At 44.7% G+C, this 18,736-nt stretch overlaps 1 protein-coding gene across 7 annotated transcripts in view; it reads left to right on the top strand.

The window, feature by feature from the left end:
- Positions 1–18,736, top strand: part of ITPR2 (inositol 1,4,5-trisphosphate receptor type 2) — a 352,451-nt gene that overhangs the window by 14,367 nt on the left and 319,348 nt on the right. The window contains exon 1 of one of the 7 annotated variants that reach the window (XM_053252995.1): positions 6,211–6,229. The exons of 5 other annotated variants lie outside the window; for them this stretch is intronic. Coding sequence is in view for 1 of the 2 variants with exons in the window: in XM_053252994.1 (XP_053108969.1) it covers positions 7,063–7,073 (11 nt within the window). In the remaining variant the exon portion in view is untranslated. Of the gene's footprint in view, positions 1–6,210; positions 6,230–7,009; positions 7,074–18,736 lie in introns of those variants that run through there. One more of the 7 variants, XM_053252994.1, reaches the window with a different exon arrangement.

The following is an 18,736-nucleotide window of genomic DNA, read 5'->3' as shown; positions in this document are numbered from 1 at the left end:
AAGAGAGACATTGTGAAACTGGGCAGGGATGAAGGGCAGACTGGCCACGGGCATAGCTAGGGGAGAGGGGGCCCATGTTTTCCCCTCTCCCAGGCGGCCCCTCAGAGTGAGGGAGATAATGAAGAAAATAGGGAGGGGTGGAGCTGGGTGGCCCTCAGGAGCGGGGTGTGTGTGTCTTTGAACCCATCCGCTCAATTATAGCGACACCCCTGCATATGTCAATGAAACAAGTTGGACCTGGGGTTGAGTGATGGAGGAGCTTCACTTGAACAATAGGTGTACTTGTAAACATTTTCAGTTTCTCTGCAAAATAAAATATTGTGCCTTGTTCGAGGTAGCATTTTTTAAGATTTAGATTTCCCAATGCAGCTTTTTTTAAAAAAGAGTAAAATGGTCTATTTTTGAGTGTGTGGTGTCAGATAATGTTGTAGATTGGGAGGAGGCAATGCAATCCGGCCATGGTTACATAAGACAATATGAAATAGGAGCTCTAAAGGAGTATCATCTGGTGGTTGGTGCCAGATACTGGTGTGCATCTCTAACATATACAGAGATACACAACACATCTCCCCTTTATACTTATTTGTATAAGCAGCAAGGCACTGGGGTATAGTAGGCAAGTATAATGGCAGCACCAAAATGTGTATATATTTATTACAGAAGTGCTGGTTATGCTCATGGCAGTATATTTTGACTTTATAGGAACACAGGGAGCTGCCTTCTACCAAGTCAGGCCATTGGCCCTTCTAGCTCAGTACTGTCTACCCAGACTGGCAGCGGCTTCTCCAAGGTTGCAGGCAGGAGTCCCTCTCAGCCTTATCTTGAAGATGCCAGGGAGATAACTTGGAACCTTCTGCATGCAGATGCCCTTCCCAGAGCGGCCCCATCCCCTAAGGAGACTATTTTACAGTGCTCACATATGTAATCTCCCATTCAAATGCAATAAGGGTGGACCCTGCTTAGCAAAGGAGACAATTCAGGCTTGCTACCACAAGACCAAATCTCCTCCTAGATCAGCTCTCCTGGAGTACTACAAAAACCTGCAGAACTGGCTTTCAATGGTACACAAAAATGCATACCACAGGCAGTGGCAGCTCTATAATATGACTCTAAGGGCCTCTTTTCACATTCTTTTTTTAGATGGAACATGTAAAAAAGTATGAATATGACAAACAGGTGTTTGAAAAACACATGTGTCATACAGGTACCTAACTCATGTTCATGGGGGGAAGAGGCACCTTTTGAAGTGCTGGCTCTCCCATATTTTGGAGAAGGAAAGCAGCTGTCCCTGTTTGCTGGGATTTCCTTTGTGACTCTTAAAAATTTTGATCTCCTTTGGGATAGGGCGCTTCTGCTGTTTAAACCATTTGTTGAAAGGTGCTTGGTAAATATTCGTGACAAGTGCTGTGATTGGTTACAGCTTCCTATTGAGTAAGCACTAGGGCTCCGCTGAATGTTCACAGTTGAACTCTTTCAGTGTGAAAGGGGAGGCTTGGTGGCGGCAGGGGGGACTGTTCCCTGGAAAACACCACAATCCCTTTCTCTCCCTGCTCATAGCAATTTATGGCCATGTTTCCCCTCTCTGCTGATACCCTGGGGCCACTTTTTTGGTGGCCATCTTCTCCTTCACCACATGATACCAGCCAGTTATCACAAAATAAGCATGATGATGTCACAGTCTCTGTTGTCAGATTGGCTATGTGACATACTTGGCGATTTGAATATGTTGCTGAGGGTGAACAAAGCCAATTCAGAAGAAAGTTGCGGTGTTGTGCATTATAGTGGACAACACGGCAACTTTATTCTGAATTGTTTCGTCCATCCTCACTCTGACTGGACTCAGAAGATAAAGAGCAAAGTGGCAACTCTTTTTTTTCTCACTGTAATATGCCAAGCCCCATAAGTCTTTAGGAAACTTAAGAGAGCAACCCAGTCCCCAAAAGCTTCCATTTCCCAGAAGCTGCTATTACTTGACAGGTTTCCAGTGCCATTGTCTCCAGTGCTGTAAAGGAGAAAGGAAGTGCAACTGTAGCCTGAACTGATGTCAGAGGGGAGCCCAGTCACCTGCCATTCTTGCAACACTTCCCCCGCATTCAGATCTCCCTTGTAAAATTAGTGAAGGGGGCTACTTTTTGCAGTAGATGAAAGGGTTGACAAAAGGTATGCCCCACTTCATTTCACCAGCATTGCACTTTTAGTGTCAAATCTTGGTTGAGTATTGGGTAGTGTATGAAACAATGGCTGTGTTTGCATGTAACATGAAACTGCAGTTAAACGGGGCAGAGGTTTGAAATCGTAAACGTCCAAATGCATGCCACTGCGGTTTTTCGGCAAAAGCAACTTGAGGTTTGCCTTGCCAAACTCTAATTTGAACCAAACTCCAATTTGTAGTGAGTTTCACTGTGGCAACCTGAGGTTTTTTTGCTGGCAGTGTTATGTTTGAACGTGGATGGTGCCATAACCACAATTTTGTTCAGTTTATAGAACCGTAATCATAGAGTCGGCGACACAGACTCATCCAGGATTGCGCCTGCTCGATGCCTGCAGCACTTCTCACGGGCTGCCTCTCTGAGCACCTGCCCCGCCCCCTGTCTCAGATCCAACAGGGATGCTGCCATGTTCCATCCCAAGCTTCAAAGCCTGTCAAACAGCAAAGTCACACAGGGGCATGCTCTCTTCCTACTCTGTCCCTTGCTCCCACCCTCTTGGCAATCAGGAGAGAAAGGGGTGCCAAGATGGGCACTATGTGCTTTGTTCTTCAAAAATGAAGTGACAAAGATGCATTTTCACAATTACATGCATGTGAGGTAGCAATGTAAGCAGAGCAACCCCACTAAACTCTGGGACGACAACATATTGCAAGGCGGTGACACCCGGGTTTTTTAAAAGGCAGCCCTATCCAGGAATTCTTGAATGACTCAGGTCTATTTTTCATACAGTGATCTTGGGGAAGGGGGATCCAGCCTCTTCATCTTGAGGGAATGTGTGCAGTCCCTAGGCTTACTCATGAGAAGGGCCGGGCGGCAGGATCAGCTTTGCTTCCAGTGAAAGGAGTGATTAGACATGTGTGATGGTGACAGATGCTCTTCCTGAGTGGGCCGCTCACTCATGAGAGTGAAAGGCCATGGGGATACCCCTTCACAGCTCATGAGAAGAACTGTCTATGGGGCAGGGGTGTCAGGCAGAATCACTAATAATGTGTGATGACATCCCTTCTGTCATGGACTGCTCTCTCACGAGAGTGTCAGGACTTGGAGACATGCTTGGGGGGCAAGACAACAGATGCTACGCAGCCTGGTTGTTCTATACAAGCAAGCTGTGGGGATGGGTACCCCAGCAACAGCTGTCCCTGTCTTGGTGACTGCTGTGAAAAAGCTGTTAAAGCGGGACCTCTGCCAACCTGTCTGCCCATTTGAACACGTCCATCTTTATTTTTGCCCGGAACAGTGACCCCACTCTCTGGAAATCGGGGCTCCCCTCTCCTGCAATGGCAGATCTACATACACTGAAATGCTGGCCTGAACCTGGAAAATTTGAATGAGAGTAAAGATCTGTCCCCAGTCCCGGTGTTTCCTCAGTCTGCCCACCAGCTACGCCTGAACACATGGAACATTCAACTTTATTTTGGATGCGTGAAATGCTTTCCTGGAGAGGAGGGGGTCACTGTGCAAAAGTTCTATCATTAACTAGAGAGCATGGGGGCCCCATGCACATGGGGTCTCCTTTTTCGGGTTAGCTCAACTCATGAGTGTGCAATCTGATGGAAGACCAAAGGTTGGCAAACCTAAGGTCCTCCCCAGTATACTGGACTTCTCAAGAGAGTGCTAGTCTCCTGGCGGCAAGCCACCAGGGGGGCAGAAGTGTGGTTTGGTCTCTATGGACTGCTTTGCTAGCGTGAGCCATCGCAGGAGCATCCTTGGTCACAGCAGATCAGACCCCAGGATCCTTTGTCCTCCCTCATTCACATATCCCCTCCTAGGAGATCATCATGTTCCCTCCCCTTTCCTGAGTAACAGGAAAATAGTGCCCCCCACAAAATCCCCCCCCCGCTTACCACCAGAAATTGTGCTTGTGCAAGTCAGTCAGTCAGTCTTTATTGTTACAGTCACTGACCAGAACCAGAAATCAGCAAATAAAAATTTAAAATTAGTTAAGATACTATGTATCAATAACAATAAAATAGATATTATAAATTAAATTAAAACAATGATATTCCCTTATTAATCCCAGCCCACAAGGGCAAAGCCTCTCTGAAAATGGAACTCCTTTATAGCGACCTTCAAGTACTGCTGAAGGTAAACTGTGGCAGCGAGCTAAAGTAAAAGCTTGTGCAAGACAGTTTTGTTTGGGGGCTTTTACCAGGGCAGTGATGCAATCATTATCAGAAGAAGGGCTTCAATGGCATGACATTTAAAGAGATTTAAATGCCCTTTCCCTGATGAGGGCAGGCTGATCATTCCAAAATGGCACACTCACGCTTGGCACACACCCTTGAAGATCGTAACCAATGGCTGCTGTCCTGGTGATATGCTGATGCCTTACCCACAGTCTGGATGCAGCCTCGGAGGACCAGGAAGAGGGAGGGGCTTCCCTGCCCTGAAAACAGAGATTGACAGACTGTGGTGGAACGAACATCTGCGATGCGATTCACAGTGTGAAAAATTAACTGTGGGTTTGGCAATCTTTGGTTTCATGTTACATGTGAATGTGACCAATTACTAGGGCAGTAATCCTATGTATGCTTACCTGGGAGTAAGGTCCACCACACTCAGGTGAAGTTGCTTCCAAATAAACATGCATAAGATTGTTCTGTATGTCTCTAGAAAACCTATCATTTGTTCACAGCTTACTCCCCCCCCCACCATGGACTTTTATCCAGCACATAACCTGAAATTACTCTGTAGTATTCAAGAGAAAACTGCAAACAGGCATTAATGGGTTATCTTCAAGCAAACCTGTGTCAAGGGGAAGCAAACCTGGGCTGATTTTGGGACTGCCAAGATCACCACTCTTCCATCACGCTGTGTGTTTTGTGATTATATGTAGTTAAAAAGGGGCCATATTTGAGACAAACATGGTTGACATGTGAGAGCAGCACTGCGTCACCATGAGGAGTGCATACGATTGCCACTTTCACTTCCAAATTCCTCTTCCCCCTCCACTGTAACCCTTGCTATTGTACTATGGATTAAGCCTTTGGGTTTACAGTTAGTTAAGCATGTAACAAACAGCATGTTCACCTATTTCCATTTGTTTTAAATTCAATAAGAAGACAACATATACCAAGATAGAAAAATAGCAAAAATGCTGGCTTACGTACTCCTTGCAAGACAGGACATACATCACAGCTTCTTATCTCCACTGCATACCTACCCAGCATTAACTGGCAGTAAATCTGCCATCTATAATGAATTGATTTAAAATGACCACATAAGAGATATTTTTGTAGGCATGTGCTGTAATTAATACATGTTGTGCATCTTTCATCAAAGCTTTCAACAGATGACGAACTTTCAAACGGGTTTGTTTAATTCTGTGCCTCATGCTTAAGCCAATATGGACATGATAACAATATACAGCATTTATATGGCCCCCCAAGCCAGGCGCACTCTGTGTAATCCAGAGGAAAGAGTTAAAGGGAGTTTTGTTTGTTTGTGGGTTTATGGAGGAGTTCTTAGCCACTCTCGTCGACAGTGTAAGAATCCAGAGGAAAGAGTTGTGTTGTGCAAGGACAAGACAGTGGAATTGAATCAAGAATATTAATGGTTTAATGAGACAGATATTATTTACAGAGAGGCAAGTGCAGTCCGCCGTCAGTGCTCTGGCTGTTTGTTAGACCCACCTCTACTACTCCAGAACTGGATGGAATAAAAGTAACTAAAGCACCATTCAAAAGCTGGCCTGGATCAAGGAGTGGATTAACTAAAAACATCACTCACTTTACTGGTCACGCTTTACTGTGATCTGCTAAGTGCTTGACAACCCCCACTTTTTGCCCAGAAGGTTTATCAATCTCTTGGAGGCTGCATTTGGTTTGGCTGGTCACAGCTTGTGCAGTCCCCTTTGGAATGTTGACAGGAGAGGGCACAATAATGGCATGTTAGTGGCCCCTAAAATGTGAAATATATGAATCCTAGAAAAGTATGGCAAAGATATTCTTGCGTGTGAGCAATCTCATTTGCATGGTTCCTGTGCACAAAAATTCCAACATGTAGGCCCAAATCTTATGGTCAGTTTCTAGATTTTATGTGAGATATTGACTGTGAGATATGAGCTTGTGTTGCATTTGTTTGCACATAGGCCTTGTGCACTCACAGGGCATTATTCACATGGGGGCATTTGGAAGGCCTGGAGCTGAGGCCAGTGCTTGTGATGGGTAGAGTGGGCAGGGGAGATTGTATTTTTTTTGCCACATGTAGCTGATACATTCATCAGAATCTGCCTAATGTCATTTGCAGTCCTTAGTAAGTTTTTAAGAGACTTGCATGTGGTGCAGAGGATTTTGATTTGAAAGTAAATCAATTGATTTCAATTGAGCTTTCTTCCTTGCATAGGCAAAACTAAGGGGGGCAGCCAGGGCACGTGCCCTAGGTGCCACTGGGGGGGGAGCCAGTGCTATGCTGCCCCCACCCCCTCCCAAATTCGCAGATTTTGTTTTTTTAAAAAATATTTTACCTGCAGCCCCTTCGGGGGGCTTCCTAAAGGCCGTGGGGGGGGGGTCCTGCAAATGTTTCCCCTCTCCCCATTGGCCTCTTAGATCACCCCCGCAGCCCATCCTGGGCTGATTTGCAGGCCAGTTTGGGCCTACAAAGATCAGTGCGGTGGCCATTTTGGATATTGTCGCACATGCTCAGAAGGCCTCTGCAAGGCCTGGCAATGCCTAGGACTTTGCAGGAATCATTTGAGCATGTGCGGTGGCCATTTGTTTAAATAAAAAAAAAGGCTGCTGAAAACAAAAATGGCCACCGCAATGCTCAAATGGCCTCTGCAAGGCCTTAGTCTAGTATTTTCCCTGATCTAGGGAGTTGGAAGAATGCAAAGTTGTTGGCAAAACAGATATAAATGGCACAAAAGTAAGTGGACAAAACATCCTTTAAAAAGACAATGTTGGTTTAATACTTTATAAGGTGGCAAAACTGAAGGGTGTGTGCGGGGGAGAGGCAAGGAATAAAATGGAAATATTCACTTGCATGCTGTTTAATTCTCTATACAGAGCTCTAACTTGTGTGGTGCTTAAAAAAAACAACACCTGTTGTAAGTATTCATACCCAGAAATGTTGCATTTGCAACGTATTGCCATCCCTGTGCTGTGCAGTCTTACCATACTGAGAATGGTTTGTCTTTTGAAATAAGTAGTTAACGTGCTGCAAATTATTTCCTTCAATTTAGCTGAGTTTTACTTGGGTTTTTATTGCCTGTGCGCATCCCAAGTAGATTTGCTCAAGTTTCCTTGCCTCCTGAAAAAGTTATATTTTAGAATGTCTTTTTTTTTAAATCAATGCAACTCCCGTTTTACTTTGAACACAATTGTTTTTAAAAGATACATTGAATAGTTGTGCTGTGATTCTGATTGACTAGTGCATTTGATAAACTAGACATAAAGTTTACTGTCCAATCTGCCTGTTGCCTGCCTCTTTATTGAACAAGAGAGGTGTAACCTACCCAAGGCACCATATTTGTGTGCCTACTTGGTTCATTTATGGCAGAGCTCACTTTTGAAAGGGTTGTAGTGCTATGAAGGTGGCTGGTGTCCTCCATCCAGTACACACTATCGCAGGCCATATGCTCTTACTACCTTAGTATATGTCACAGCGACTGTTGGGAAATGGAATATGTGTGCAATAGAATTGAGTTTTTTGTTTTGTTTTTACCTTTAGACCTAGGAAATTGAAGGGATGGGGCAGGGACAACCTTTTACCAAACCTTTGCAGTGTGGCAGAGACAGAAAATTGGTAGATTATTGTTATAAATTCTCTCTCTCTCTCTCTTTCACACACACACACACACACACACACACACACACACACACACACACACACATTTTTCTGATTCGAATATCACACTGTTTGGCTGTTCTGTGGCTAGTTACAGCTTCTACTTTCTTCCAGATCAGGCTGCTGGATCCAAGCCTATTGTAAGCTGCTGGATAATTTCAGATTGTTTGGGGCCCCTAGGATTTCCCATCGCAACCATCTCCCTTTAAGGCAAAGGCTGTTTGGACAGAAAAAAACCATCCCTGAATTTCTTGGAGGCAGCAACCTGTAGTGAGGTGTGCTGAGGTGGCAGAGCATTTGCTAAAGAGAGCTTTCACTGCTTAGCTCTGTGGAGGCATGCCTAGCACATGGATGTGCTGCGTTTCCTTGGGAAGGCGACTAGCACATAAGTGTCACATGTGTGGTTGTATGTGTGTATGCATGTGTGTGTTGCTTACAACCTGTTTCTCCTGAAAGTGTCTGAACTTGTATTTTTGAGCTGATATTATGGTAAAGTTATCTGAAAGACTTGTGTCAGATGTTTGGACAGGGGTGCAATTTCAGTGCTTGCCCTAGGCGTTATTTCCCCTAGATACGCCCCTGCTTCCTTGTAAGGATGTTTATGTCTGGTGCCTACTAAAAATGTATGTGCACTTCCCTTTATGCATTTTGGAAAATGCTTCCCATTCCAGGCATCTGTGACAGGACTGTTATAATCCTGTGTAGGCACCTATTGTTCACATCTGTAAGTAGTTATGGTCAAAAGAACATGAATACTAGGAGAAGCAGAGGGCAGAAAAGAAGTACATGAGAATAGTTACAACTGTTTAATAAGCCATAGGTCTTACATGTGACAGATATTTGGTCGGTGCACCCAGAAAGTTTAAACATGCTGTTCTGGGTGTGTTATTGAAATTCCACTGACCATTGTTCATCTTGACCCAAAAAATAATTAAAGGTAAAGTGTGCTGTCAAGTTGATTTTGACTCCTGGCGCCCACAGAGCCCTGTGGTTTTCTTTGGTAGAATACAGAAGAGGTTTACCATTGCCTCCTCCTGCACAGTATGAGATGATGCCTTTCAGCATCTTCCTATATCGCTGCTGCCCGATATAGTACCAGCAGGGATCCAAACCAGCAACCTTCTGCTTGTTAGTCAAGCATTTCCCTGCTGTGCCACGTAAGGTGTAGCTAATAATATAGTGTATAAATATTTACTGTTTTCTCATGTGTTGATACTTTGAAAAATCTCCTGTTTCTCACAAGCTTTCTCTCTTTCCAATGGCTGCCCAATCTTGTGGGGTCTTAATTTTCAACATCAGTCTTCTCCCTTTCTGCTCTCCCTCTTGCTAACATCTTTGCACAGGCTACTGCAGCCTCATCCTTCCTGGTCTTCTCTCCTTCCATATCTGCCCCCTCTAGAGCTGATTCATATCTCCAAATCTGGCATTTCTCTCCTGTGGCTGCAGGTGCAGCCTCCACTCCTTTATGTTGCCCCCCTGTTGATCTCAGAATCCTGTTCAAGATTGAATACTTGATATTCTCCACTCATCTTCCCTTCACCTGAACAGACGAAGCTTTCCCCATTGCTCTATTTCCAAGCCAGGAAAAACTCTTCCTGCTTAAATTTCTGTGCGACAGGCTGCTGTAAAAAGGCACAGGAGCTGGAAAAAACAAGTCAACCCCATTGGGCAGGTGTATAGTGGGACACTGCTCTCTGACTAGAAAGCAGCTGAGGATTACTTAGCAACCAAGTTCCTGGTTGCAGAAGGGTGTTCAAAACAATGTGTTTCATTCTCTGGCAAAAGAAAAAGGTTGTGTAATCAGAACACACAGCTATGCCACAGTAGACGGCTGCACCACTTTGGGTTATTATGCAATGGAATTTGGAAAGGTGTTAGCAGATGTAAGCACTGATTTTGGGTGGGGTGACTCCAGCTGCAGGGAAGAGAGAGCTCAGTATGATTTGTTTCTTGGTGCACATGAACGAGCTGGGAATTGCAATGAGGCTGGATAGCCAGTGTAACTCTTGGGATGGTATTTCAGACTGGTGTATACAGTCCAAGCAAGGGTATATAGTGTAGGGAGTTTCTAAAAGAAACACAAGATAGATACCAGCAACAGTCACTGGAGGTACTGTGCTGGGGGTGGATAGGGCCTATTATGAGCCGATTTGGGACAGAGAACCATTATTTTGTTTTGTCTTTTGCTGTGTAAATTGCTTTGAGAACTTTTTGTTTAAAAGTGGTAGATAAATGTTAACAATGTCATCATCCTGGACTCATTCCTAAGAACATAAGAACAGCCCTGCTGGATCAGGCCCAAGGCCCATCTAGTCCAGCATCCTGTTTCACACAGTGGTCCACCAGATGCTGCTGGAAGCCTACAGGCATGAGTGGAGGACATGCCCTCTCTCCTGCTGTTGCTCCCCTGCAACTGGTACTCAGAGGCATCCTGCCTTTGAGACTGAAGGTGGCCTATAGCCCTCCGACTAGTAGCTATTGATAGATCTCTCCTCCATGAAGTTATCCATACATTCCTTTGAAGTTGCATTCCATGAAGTTATCCATACATTCCTATGTAAGACACCCCCTGCATCCCTCTGTTCCACAGAACTCTGCAGCCTTTCTCCTGTCGGCTGTTTTGTCTTATGTCAGTCAGGAGCAAAATGACCAGTAAAGTGACAAATAAGGAATGGGGCTTCTGTGCTTTATGTTGAAGAGGGGATTTTGGCAGGGCCAGCTGGTCAGGCTGGGTGAGAAAAGTTGACCTGCTGAAATTCCCTCATCTCAACTATTAAAGACACAAGAGCTCTATGATGCTTTGTATCTGGTGGTTCCTGTCAGGAGCATATACCACCAGTTCTTTAGGGCAGCATTTGCACACTTTATACCCCAACCTGCTATGAAACCACTTGCATTTGTATTTATTCGCCCCACCCCATATATGTCTGTCCATCTTCTCTCACTAGCATAAACAGATGCAAAGGAGAGGGCTCTGTACCTAACAATAGGACATTTCAGCAGCGTCCGCTTGAGAAAAGCTGCATGTGATGTGTTAAAAGTAAAGGATTCCTATCTCCTCTTGCATCTGACTCCACCTTCCTCCAGTTCTGTATCTCTTCTTAAAAAAAAAAATGAGCGAGGGATAAAGAAAATACTGGTGGTTCTGTGAATGCAAGGAAATTGCTCGAAGGTTTTCGCTGCCTGTCCGCAGTATGAGAAGTGGTATTCCTACTGAGAGTGTGGGCTGGAAAGTTAGCGGTTCAAATGTCTTCACTGCACTCGCCTTATTAAGATGCCTGTAAACAATACATCATCATCACCCCCACTTGCATCATGTTGTTGTGAGAGAATACTGAGAGGTCTGTGAAGTGCTTTGAACATGGAAAATGTGCACTATAAATGCTAAGTATTTATAGTATTTCAGGCAGAATTCAGGGTGCTGGTTTTTATTCACACACCCCTTATTGTCTTGGTCCCAATCCATGCAAGAGTTGCCTCCCAGAGCTTCACTCTAGAACTGACTGAAAGTTTAATAATTCTTTGCCACATCTGAACATCAAGACTCTGTAGAGAAGCATAGCTGGTGGCTATATTACAAATGTGGAACAGCTGTATCCTTGTTGCCACAGTCCTTTCACTGTGGAGCTGTTAGAAAGATTGTATAGTATCTGGACCCATGATGCACGAAGGGGCATTGGTGAGGATGCAGCAAAGCAGGCCAGAATTGCAGAACCTCAGCTAGCTTGGAGTGAGCAACTTGCACCAGCAAGAGCTGAGATGAACTGCAGCCTTCAGTCCTTCCAGATGCAGACTACTCTTCTCAGGCTCTTTGTCCCTGGTGAATCTTGTGGGAAATGGAAAGTCTTAAATGGGTAGCGCTGAAGTCTTGCATCCCATCTCTTCTCCACCAAGCCCCTGTTGCCAGTGCTGGCATGTGGGGACTGTGGAGTGCAAGGTTCCTGGCATGAAAGGGGCCGGTTACGTGGGAGCCTGAGCTCAGGAAGTGCTACCTCTAGGCTCCCATGCTGGAGTCTTCTCACGGGTAGGGCAGGGTCCAGCCTGGGCCCCAGGGCTGGTCCTTCCAATGCAGCTTGCCTCCCTGATGAGGACTGGACTGTGAGTGGGTCATAGTCAGGAGGATTGTAAAATCCAAGGGAAAGAGTTGTGGTATGCAAGGACAAAGCAGTGGAGTGGAATCAGGCATATTAACAGTTTAATGAAATAGATACAATGTACAGAGAGGCAAGTGCAGACTGCTCTTCAGTGCTCTTGCTGCTGGCTGTTGGTTAGCCCCACCTCTATTCTGGGACTGGAATACTAGTAACTAAAGCCTCACTCAAAAGCTGGCCTGGATCAAGGAATGGATTAACCAAAAGCACCACAAGGATCACTGGCTTGCAAACTTGCCATCGTATTGTCTACTTTTGGATTTTTGCCAAAGGAGCGCTGTCGTTTGTCTTCCTAAACTAAACTAAACCACCCTCCCCCAAAGCCAAAAAACATCCTATTCCTCTTTTGCTTTGTAGCCAGAGAGAGAGAGAATGTATTCCATTTATATCTATGCCAGAATGGACTGGAAAATAAGAAGTTCTTGGAAGGGCTATTTGGGACTCAGTATTAACCCAAACAAACCTTGCCACTCACGGGGCATGAACAGTATCACCTCCTGTTGGCCTAAGTGATCCCATATCATTGGCTGGTGTTCTGAGAGGTTTCTGTGGTGAATGGAGTGGGGGGAAATGAAGAATTTCTCTGTACACAATGAAAGGAAACCTTGTAATAAACTGACTGAAAGACAAAGCTTCCCCAGCACATTACCTTCTAGCTCTTTTTCATCCTGTTTCTGCATTCCAGGTCCCCTTTCAAGGCTTGTTCTGGGTACTAATTCCTTAGGAAACACTGAGAGCGTTTATGTTAAGAGCTTGGCCTAGTGACAGCTTTCTTGTTCTGCTGCCAGCTGTTTTGTGGCTCAGATTTCTAGGCCAGAGGGATGAAGAACCAGCAACTTGTGTCAGCTGAGGTCTGCCTGGACTTTCTGCTCCCGTGTGTATTATATAACTTCTGTCTTCCCCCAGATTATGCCTCAGTTTACAACATCTCTGACCACTGCCTCTTCGTGGTGTGTGTCCACTTAATAGGCACTTGGTAGTGTGGCATTTGTTAGCACATACTCATATCTTTATGTGTAGGGTGGCCAGGTGGCAACCTGAAGATCCTACCTGGCTCTTGAACAATTCCTGTGCTCTGTTGGAAAGGGGGACCTATTTGGTGGAGTTGTGCACAAGGAAGAATGTATTAGGCAGAGGATGTATAAGTTATTTTTATTATTAGTGATCAGCCTAGATTATACAGGCAACCTTCTAGGGCTAAAAGATACCTTGGGAAGACTTAAGAATGAAAATCTGGCTAATTAAAATATAGGTCTCCACAGTTATGGATACAAACATTATTAAACTGCAAAAGGCTGACATTCTCCCTGATGAGTTTCAAGCAAAGTAGTATGCACTTTATATTGTTTTAAAAAGATAATGCATGTGGATCTGAATTTCAAATCACCAATGCAGATGAGAAAAAATGGGATTATTGTAGCATTACGTTGTGACGATTCTCTTTAAGTATCCATTGATGTCAATTTAATAGACTATTAACCATTACAACAACAAAAACTCCGTTTCTAGACAGCAGAAGAGGCTGCTGCTGTGGATTCTCCCTCCCTGTCCCCCCCACACCCCGCTTCCACAACTCACCATCAATTATGGGAAGAAGAGTTTCTCCTCCTGATATTATCCAAATCAGCCGAGTACTACCCACTTAGAATAAACAAATACATAAATAAAAGGCTGCCTGAATGCTCTTTGCTTTGAAAAGTACTAAAAGGAGTGCACAACCTCTAATTGTATTTTTAAAAGAGGGTGGGGGAATGGCATGCATAGGGAGGAGGAACTTGAGGAGCTAGGCACAAGGATGTCACAGTTATTGTGCAACAGTGCCTGTCATATTCTTGTAGGCACAATCTGAGCAATATTTTAAATTGCAATATCACATTTTATCAATAATTTCAATTTGCCATTTTTTGTTCTGCTGAAATGTCATTTCCATTAACATGTATGCTAGGTAGAGGATTTATTAAGGAATTCCTACACAATCTCTAAGGGAGCACCTTTTTTATTGGAAAGACCTTTGACAAGGGCCAAGACTGGACATGCGCTGGCAAAGAGCCCCAAGCAGTTCTCCTGTAAACTGTCAGTGGCCCAGAGAAATAAGGGAGAGTGGGATGGTTCCATTTATATGGAAACTTGGGTTCCCCCGCCAGTGGCCTCTTTGGACACAAGTTACTCCAGAACTTCAGGGTTTACAGGCAATAGGTCATGCACATAGATTAGGAGTTACTAGTTTTATTTTTAGGCATTGCTGCCAATATCACATTAGGTATGCAAGAAAGTGGAAACATTGTGCCAACTGTTCAGTGTTCCAGTTGTTGAAAAATAGTTCATTGCTACTCAATCAACCTTGGTTCTGCTTTGTCCAATATGGTTATAAATGTCATAGATGAAAGCATTTCTGCTGCTTCCTTTGGGAGAATGTTCCATTAACCCATAGACCTTACCGTATGATTGTTTTCCCAGTATTTATGAAACTTTCCATTTGTTAACATCCAAACAGCTTCTCCTAACAATGACTTCATTTTAACTATTTCTTCACGTTTAAAATTTAATCTTCTGTTCAGAGATGTGCAGGCTGGTATCAGCACTACTTTGTCAAGTGGAATCTGCTCTGCTTGCATTCCTTGTTTCAATATAAACTCAGTATCAACATATTGCAGTTTATGTCCCAGAGAGTGACTGTTGATTCATATGATCATGTTTTTCGTGAGCTGAAATAGCATGTTAGCTTCGCTCATTATTTCCTTACTGTTCCTATAGTGCATTTTAGGTGGTTAAAGTTCTCATAATGCCAGTAGCCTTTATAACAGGCCTATAATGTAGATGCCAGAATCAGCCGGTACTCAGACCTGGAGCCTCCTGATCTGTGCAGTGGTGCTCTTGATGGGGAGCTACTCAAGGCTTCAGAGTAAGGTATCACCTTCCTAGCTCCTAGCATGGTTCGAGTCCTAAGACAATCCGTTGGTGCCTGAATCTGGTCTGGCTATAAATACTTCCATAGGAACATAGAAAACTGCCTTATACTGAGTCAAATCATTAGTCTGTCTGGCTCAGTATTGTCTACACCAGTGTTTCTGCTAAATTCTCCATGCGCAGTTTCCCGGACCAGCAGTTAGTAAAGGGGTTTCAAGTCTATCTATCTATCTATCTATCTATCTATCTATCTATCTATCTATCTATCTATCTATCAGACTTCTATACTGCCCAAAACTTGCATCTCTGGGCAGTTTACAATTAAAATAATATAAGCATTAAAATCATTGAATTTGGAATCTTTTGCAAACATGGAATATTAGGGGTTCTCAACCTTGGGTCCCTCAGTTAAATTCCCGTAACCCCCAACCACAATTACATTTGGCCATTATGGCTGGGGATTATGGGAGTTGAAGTCCACCAACCCCTGAATCTAAAAGTCTGGGTGAACAAATTTGTCTCCAGTATGTCTTCAGTATGTGCGGGGTGGGGGTGCTTGTGATTACTCAATGGAGAGGGGATGTTGGGCCATTAGAAAAATTCAAAAGCTACATGGGGCCAATGAAAACAACACACAAGCAAGCTTTTGAATTCCCAAAAATGCTTCATCAGGCTGGATGTCAAGCAAAGCAAAAAGGAGGTGAGGAGAGGAGAGCTGGGCAAGTTCAGTAGAGCCGGAAGTCTACAGTTTAACCCTCTCATGATGGAGGTGGAGTTTTAGCAGGAGTTGTGTAGTCGCAGGGCCGGATCCAGACGACGTTAGTCAGGACCACCCACTGAAATTAATTTTGTCATCTCTCATTTGTGTCAATGCTGCTTGGTCATGATCACCTGGCTTGATCTGGATCCTGCTCTTAGATGTGCACTTTGTGAGGCGGACCTAATGAAACCTGTGCAGCTCCTCCAAAACTCCTTAAAAACGGTTACATGGCAGGTGCTGAGAATTGGGGGTTTTTTTAACGGTGAAAGAAAATGTGAAGAAGAGCGGTGGGGACCTGGCATTAAAGGGAAGGGGGTGATTCTGAGATGGCAGAGGGCGTTGGGCGTTGTAGTGGTGGATGCCTCATCTTCCTCGCTGGGGACACGAGGCACTGTTCAGGGTGGGTGAAGCATTGGTGCACCGGACCGCGCTCAGAAGGTCGCCTGGGTCCAAGAGCTGCTGCCACTGTGCTTGTGCACCAGAGTGTAGCAGGTATTCTCCCATCCTCTCTCAAAACGTGTGCTTCTGTGCCCCCCTCCCAACTCCCCTGCGTGCGCCAATCACACCAGCCTGCCTTTGGGGCCATGCAGCTCATGTGGTCCCACATGCTGCCAGAGCGTACCTGCGAGGCGAGCCAAGGCAGCCCTCCTCCCTCCCTCCCTCCTCTGCTTAGCCCTCACCACAGCATAATCCTGGCCAGAGGTTGTCCCCCACACCTGGCGAGGTCATAAAGGGGACCGTCGTCTTCCACCAGCGATGCAGAACAGTGGGTTATAGGGGGCCGAGGGACCACAACATCCCACCAATGCAAGAGGGAAATGGCGTTCCCTCTCAAGGCCCCTCGGCCGCAACAGGCAGCTGGGTTTCAATCAATCAACCTTTGGTTGCAAACAATGAACATGCAAGAACCAGCAGCCCTTCAAGTGGCACCCAATGCCATACCTTTTCCTTGATGCCCCCGCGCTGCATACAGTTTGAAGCTGTAAAGATAGGGAATAAGATAGCTGTAGGAAGATCTCAGCAGCATGTGGAGGCAAGGCACAAGAAGGGTCCCATGCCTCCGTGATACTCTTCCTCTTCCGTGCCATGTGCAGAATTGAGGAAGTGAGTGCCTTGATTGCAGTTGTTGGAGGGGGGGTTGACTCCCAGTCAGGGACCAGCACTCAACCCTTCAGGGACCGGCAGCAGTCCAGGGACCGGTGGTTGAGAAACTGTGGTCTACACAGACTAGTAGTGGCTTCTCCAAGGTTGCAGGCAGGAGTCTGTGCATAGTATGACCACTAACAACAGACAAGGAAAATGCACAGGTGTGTGTTGCAGCCGTACATGCCACGTGTGCAAACTACACTCACATACCATTGTACAGTTCTGAATGTTCCTTTTTAAGTTTTACAGTTCTGAATGTTCCTTTTTAAGTTTTACAGTTCTGAATGTTCCTTTTTGATGCTCCCATGGTTCTCCATCTCATCCAAAACAGATTTTCTACATTGTTGTTCTAAAAGTCTGTATGGATGAGGCCATATTTGAAAACATATTTATGTAATATATAATATATAATTCTCTCTCTCTATACACACACACACACACACACACACACACACACACACACACACACACACACTTATGTATAAACAGAAGTAACAAAGGAAATTTGTGGGATTGGGTGTAAATCGGAAAGAATTCTGATTCCTGCCTTTCCTAAGATCCCTTAGACATTGGTAGCCTGAAATTAATTGTGCTATTCTGTTCACTTGGAATGTTAACTTAATTTCCATCTCTTTAGTTTTATATTTATGGTAATAAATGCAAAGTCATTTTTTGAACTGTATGTTTGTGTCTGGTTGCACACATTAAAAAAGCCCTGGAAAAATGCACAAGTCAGTGTTGCATTCAGTTCCTCCCATCTTTCATTATGTCTGTCCTGTTCTATACTGAGAATGGGGTTTCTTCCAGAGCAGGGATCCCAGAGCACAGCAGACTTTGGACAGCTCTGAAGGTTAGAGTCAAATCCTTGATCAGCATGAGAATGAGAAGCAGGACCTGGGTAATGCCACACAGCAGAATGTTGCTCCAGCAATAGCTTATAGTATCCTGCCAGTTTTTAGATCTGCTGCCTAGGCAGGGAGCATTTCTAGGCAGGGAAGAGGTCCTGCTCCATTTTTAGGGAAGGCTCCTGAAAGGGGCCATGCCCTATTTCTTAAAGGATTGGATCCAACGATTCTGGGAAACCTTTGTTGAGACTGGTAGGTCTATGAGGACTCTTCCAAAGTGGATGACGAAGGCAGGGCTGTGTCTTCAGGTCATGGTGGGGCTGCTGTCTCAGGTTTCCCTAGTTCTTCTGGTAGAGTGGAGGGATCCCAGTGGCACAGGGTCATCTGGGGTCTGGATCTTAGGTTGTTCCCACCTTGTCTCATGCCCTGAACTCTCCACCTTGTCCCTGAGCTGGAGAGGGGGTTCTGGACCTGGGGTCACGACAATGTTCAACAAAGGCGGCAAAATCCAGTCAAGCCATTGCTCCTGGATTTGAGACTTTCAATTGTTATTGAAATCAGTAGGATTTGCTGCCCAATCTTATGCATCTTTACTTGGAAGTAAGTTTCATTACATTAAATGGGGCTTCCTCCCAAGTAATTATGTATCTGGAAGTAAGCCTAACTGAACATAGTGGGACTATGGGATTTTACTTCCAGAGGGAGTAGCTGCATTCGTTTGTAGCAGCAAAAACAACAAAGCGTTTTGTAGCTTCTTAAAGAAACTCATCACTGTTTTTTAATAGGATTGCACTGCATATTAGTTTAATTCCAAGTGTTCCAACTTTGTTGATTTGGGAATGGGAGCTTCTGTGCTCCCCAAGGAAACTGACATTTAAAAAATCAGAGTATAGCAGTATCTTTGTCTGGAATGTAAAACAGGTAGCCAACATG

This window comes from Hemicordylus capensis, chromosome 5 (genome assembly GCF_027244095.1).
Source record: "Hemicordylus capensis ecotype Gifberg chromosome 5, rHemCap1.1.pri, whole genome shotgun sequence".
NCBI lineage: Eukaryota > Metazoa > Chordata > Lepidosauria > Squamata > Cordylidae > Hemicordylus > Hemicordylus capensis.
Note: the sequence above shows the minus strand (reverse complement) of the source record. Positions and strands in the feature narration are given on the sequence as shown.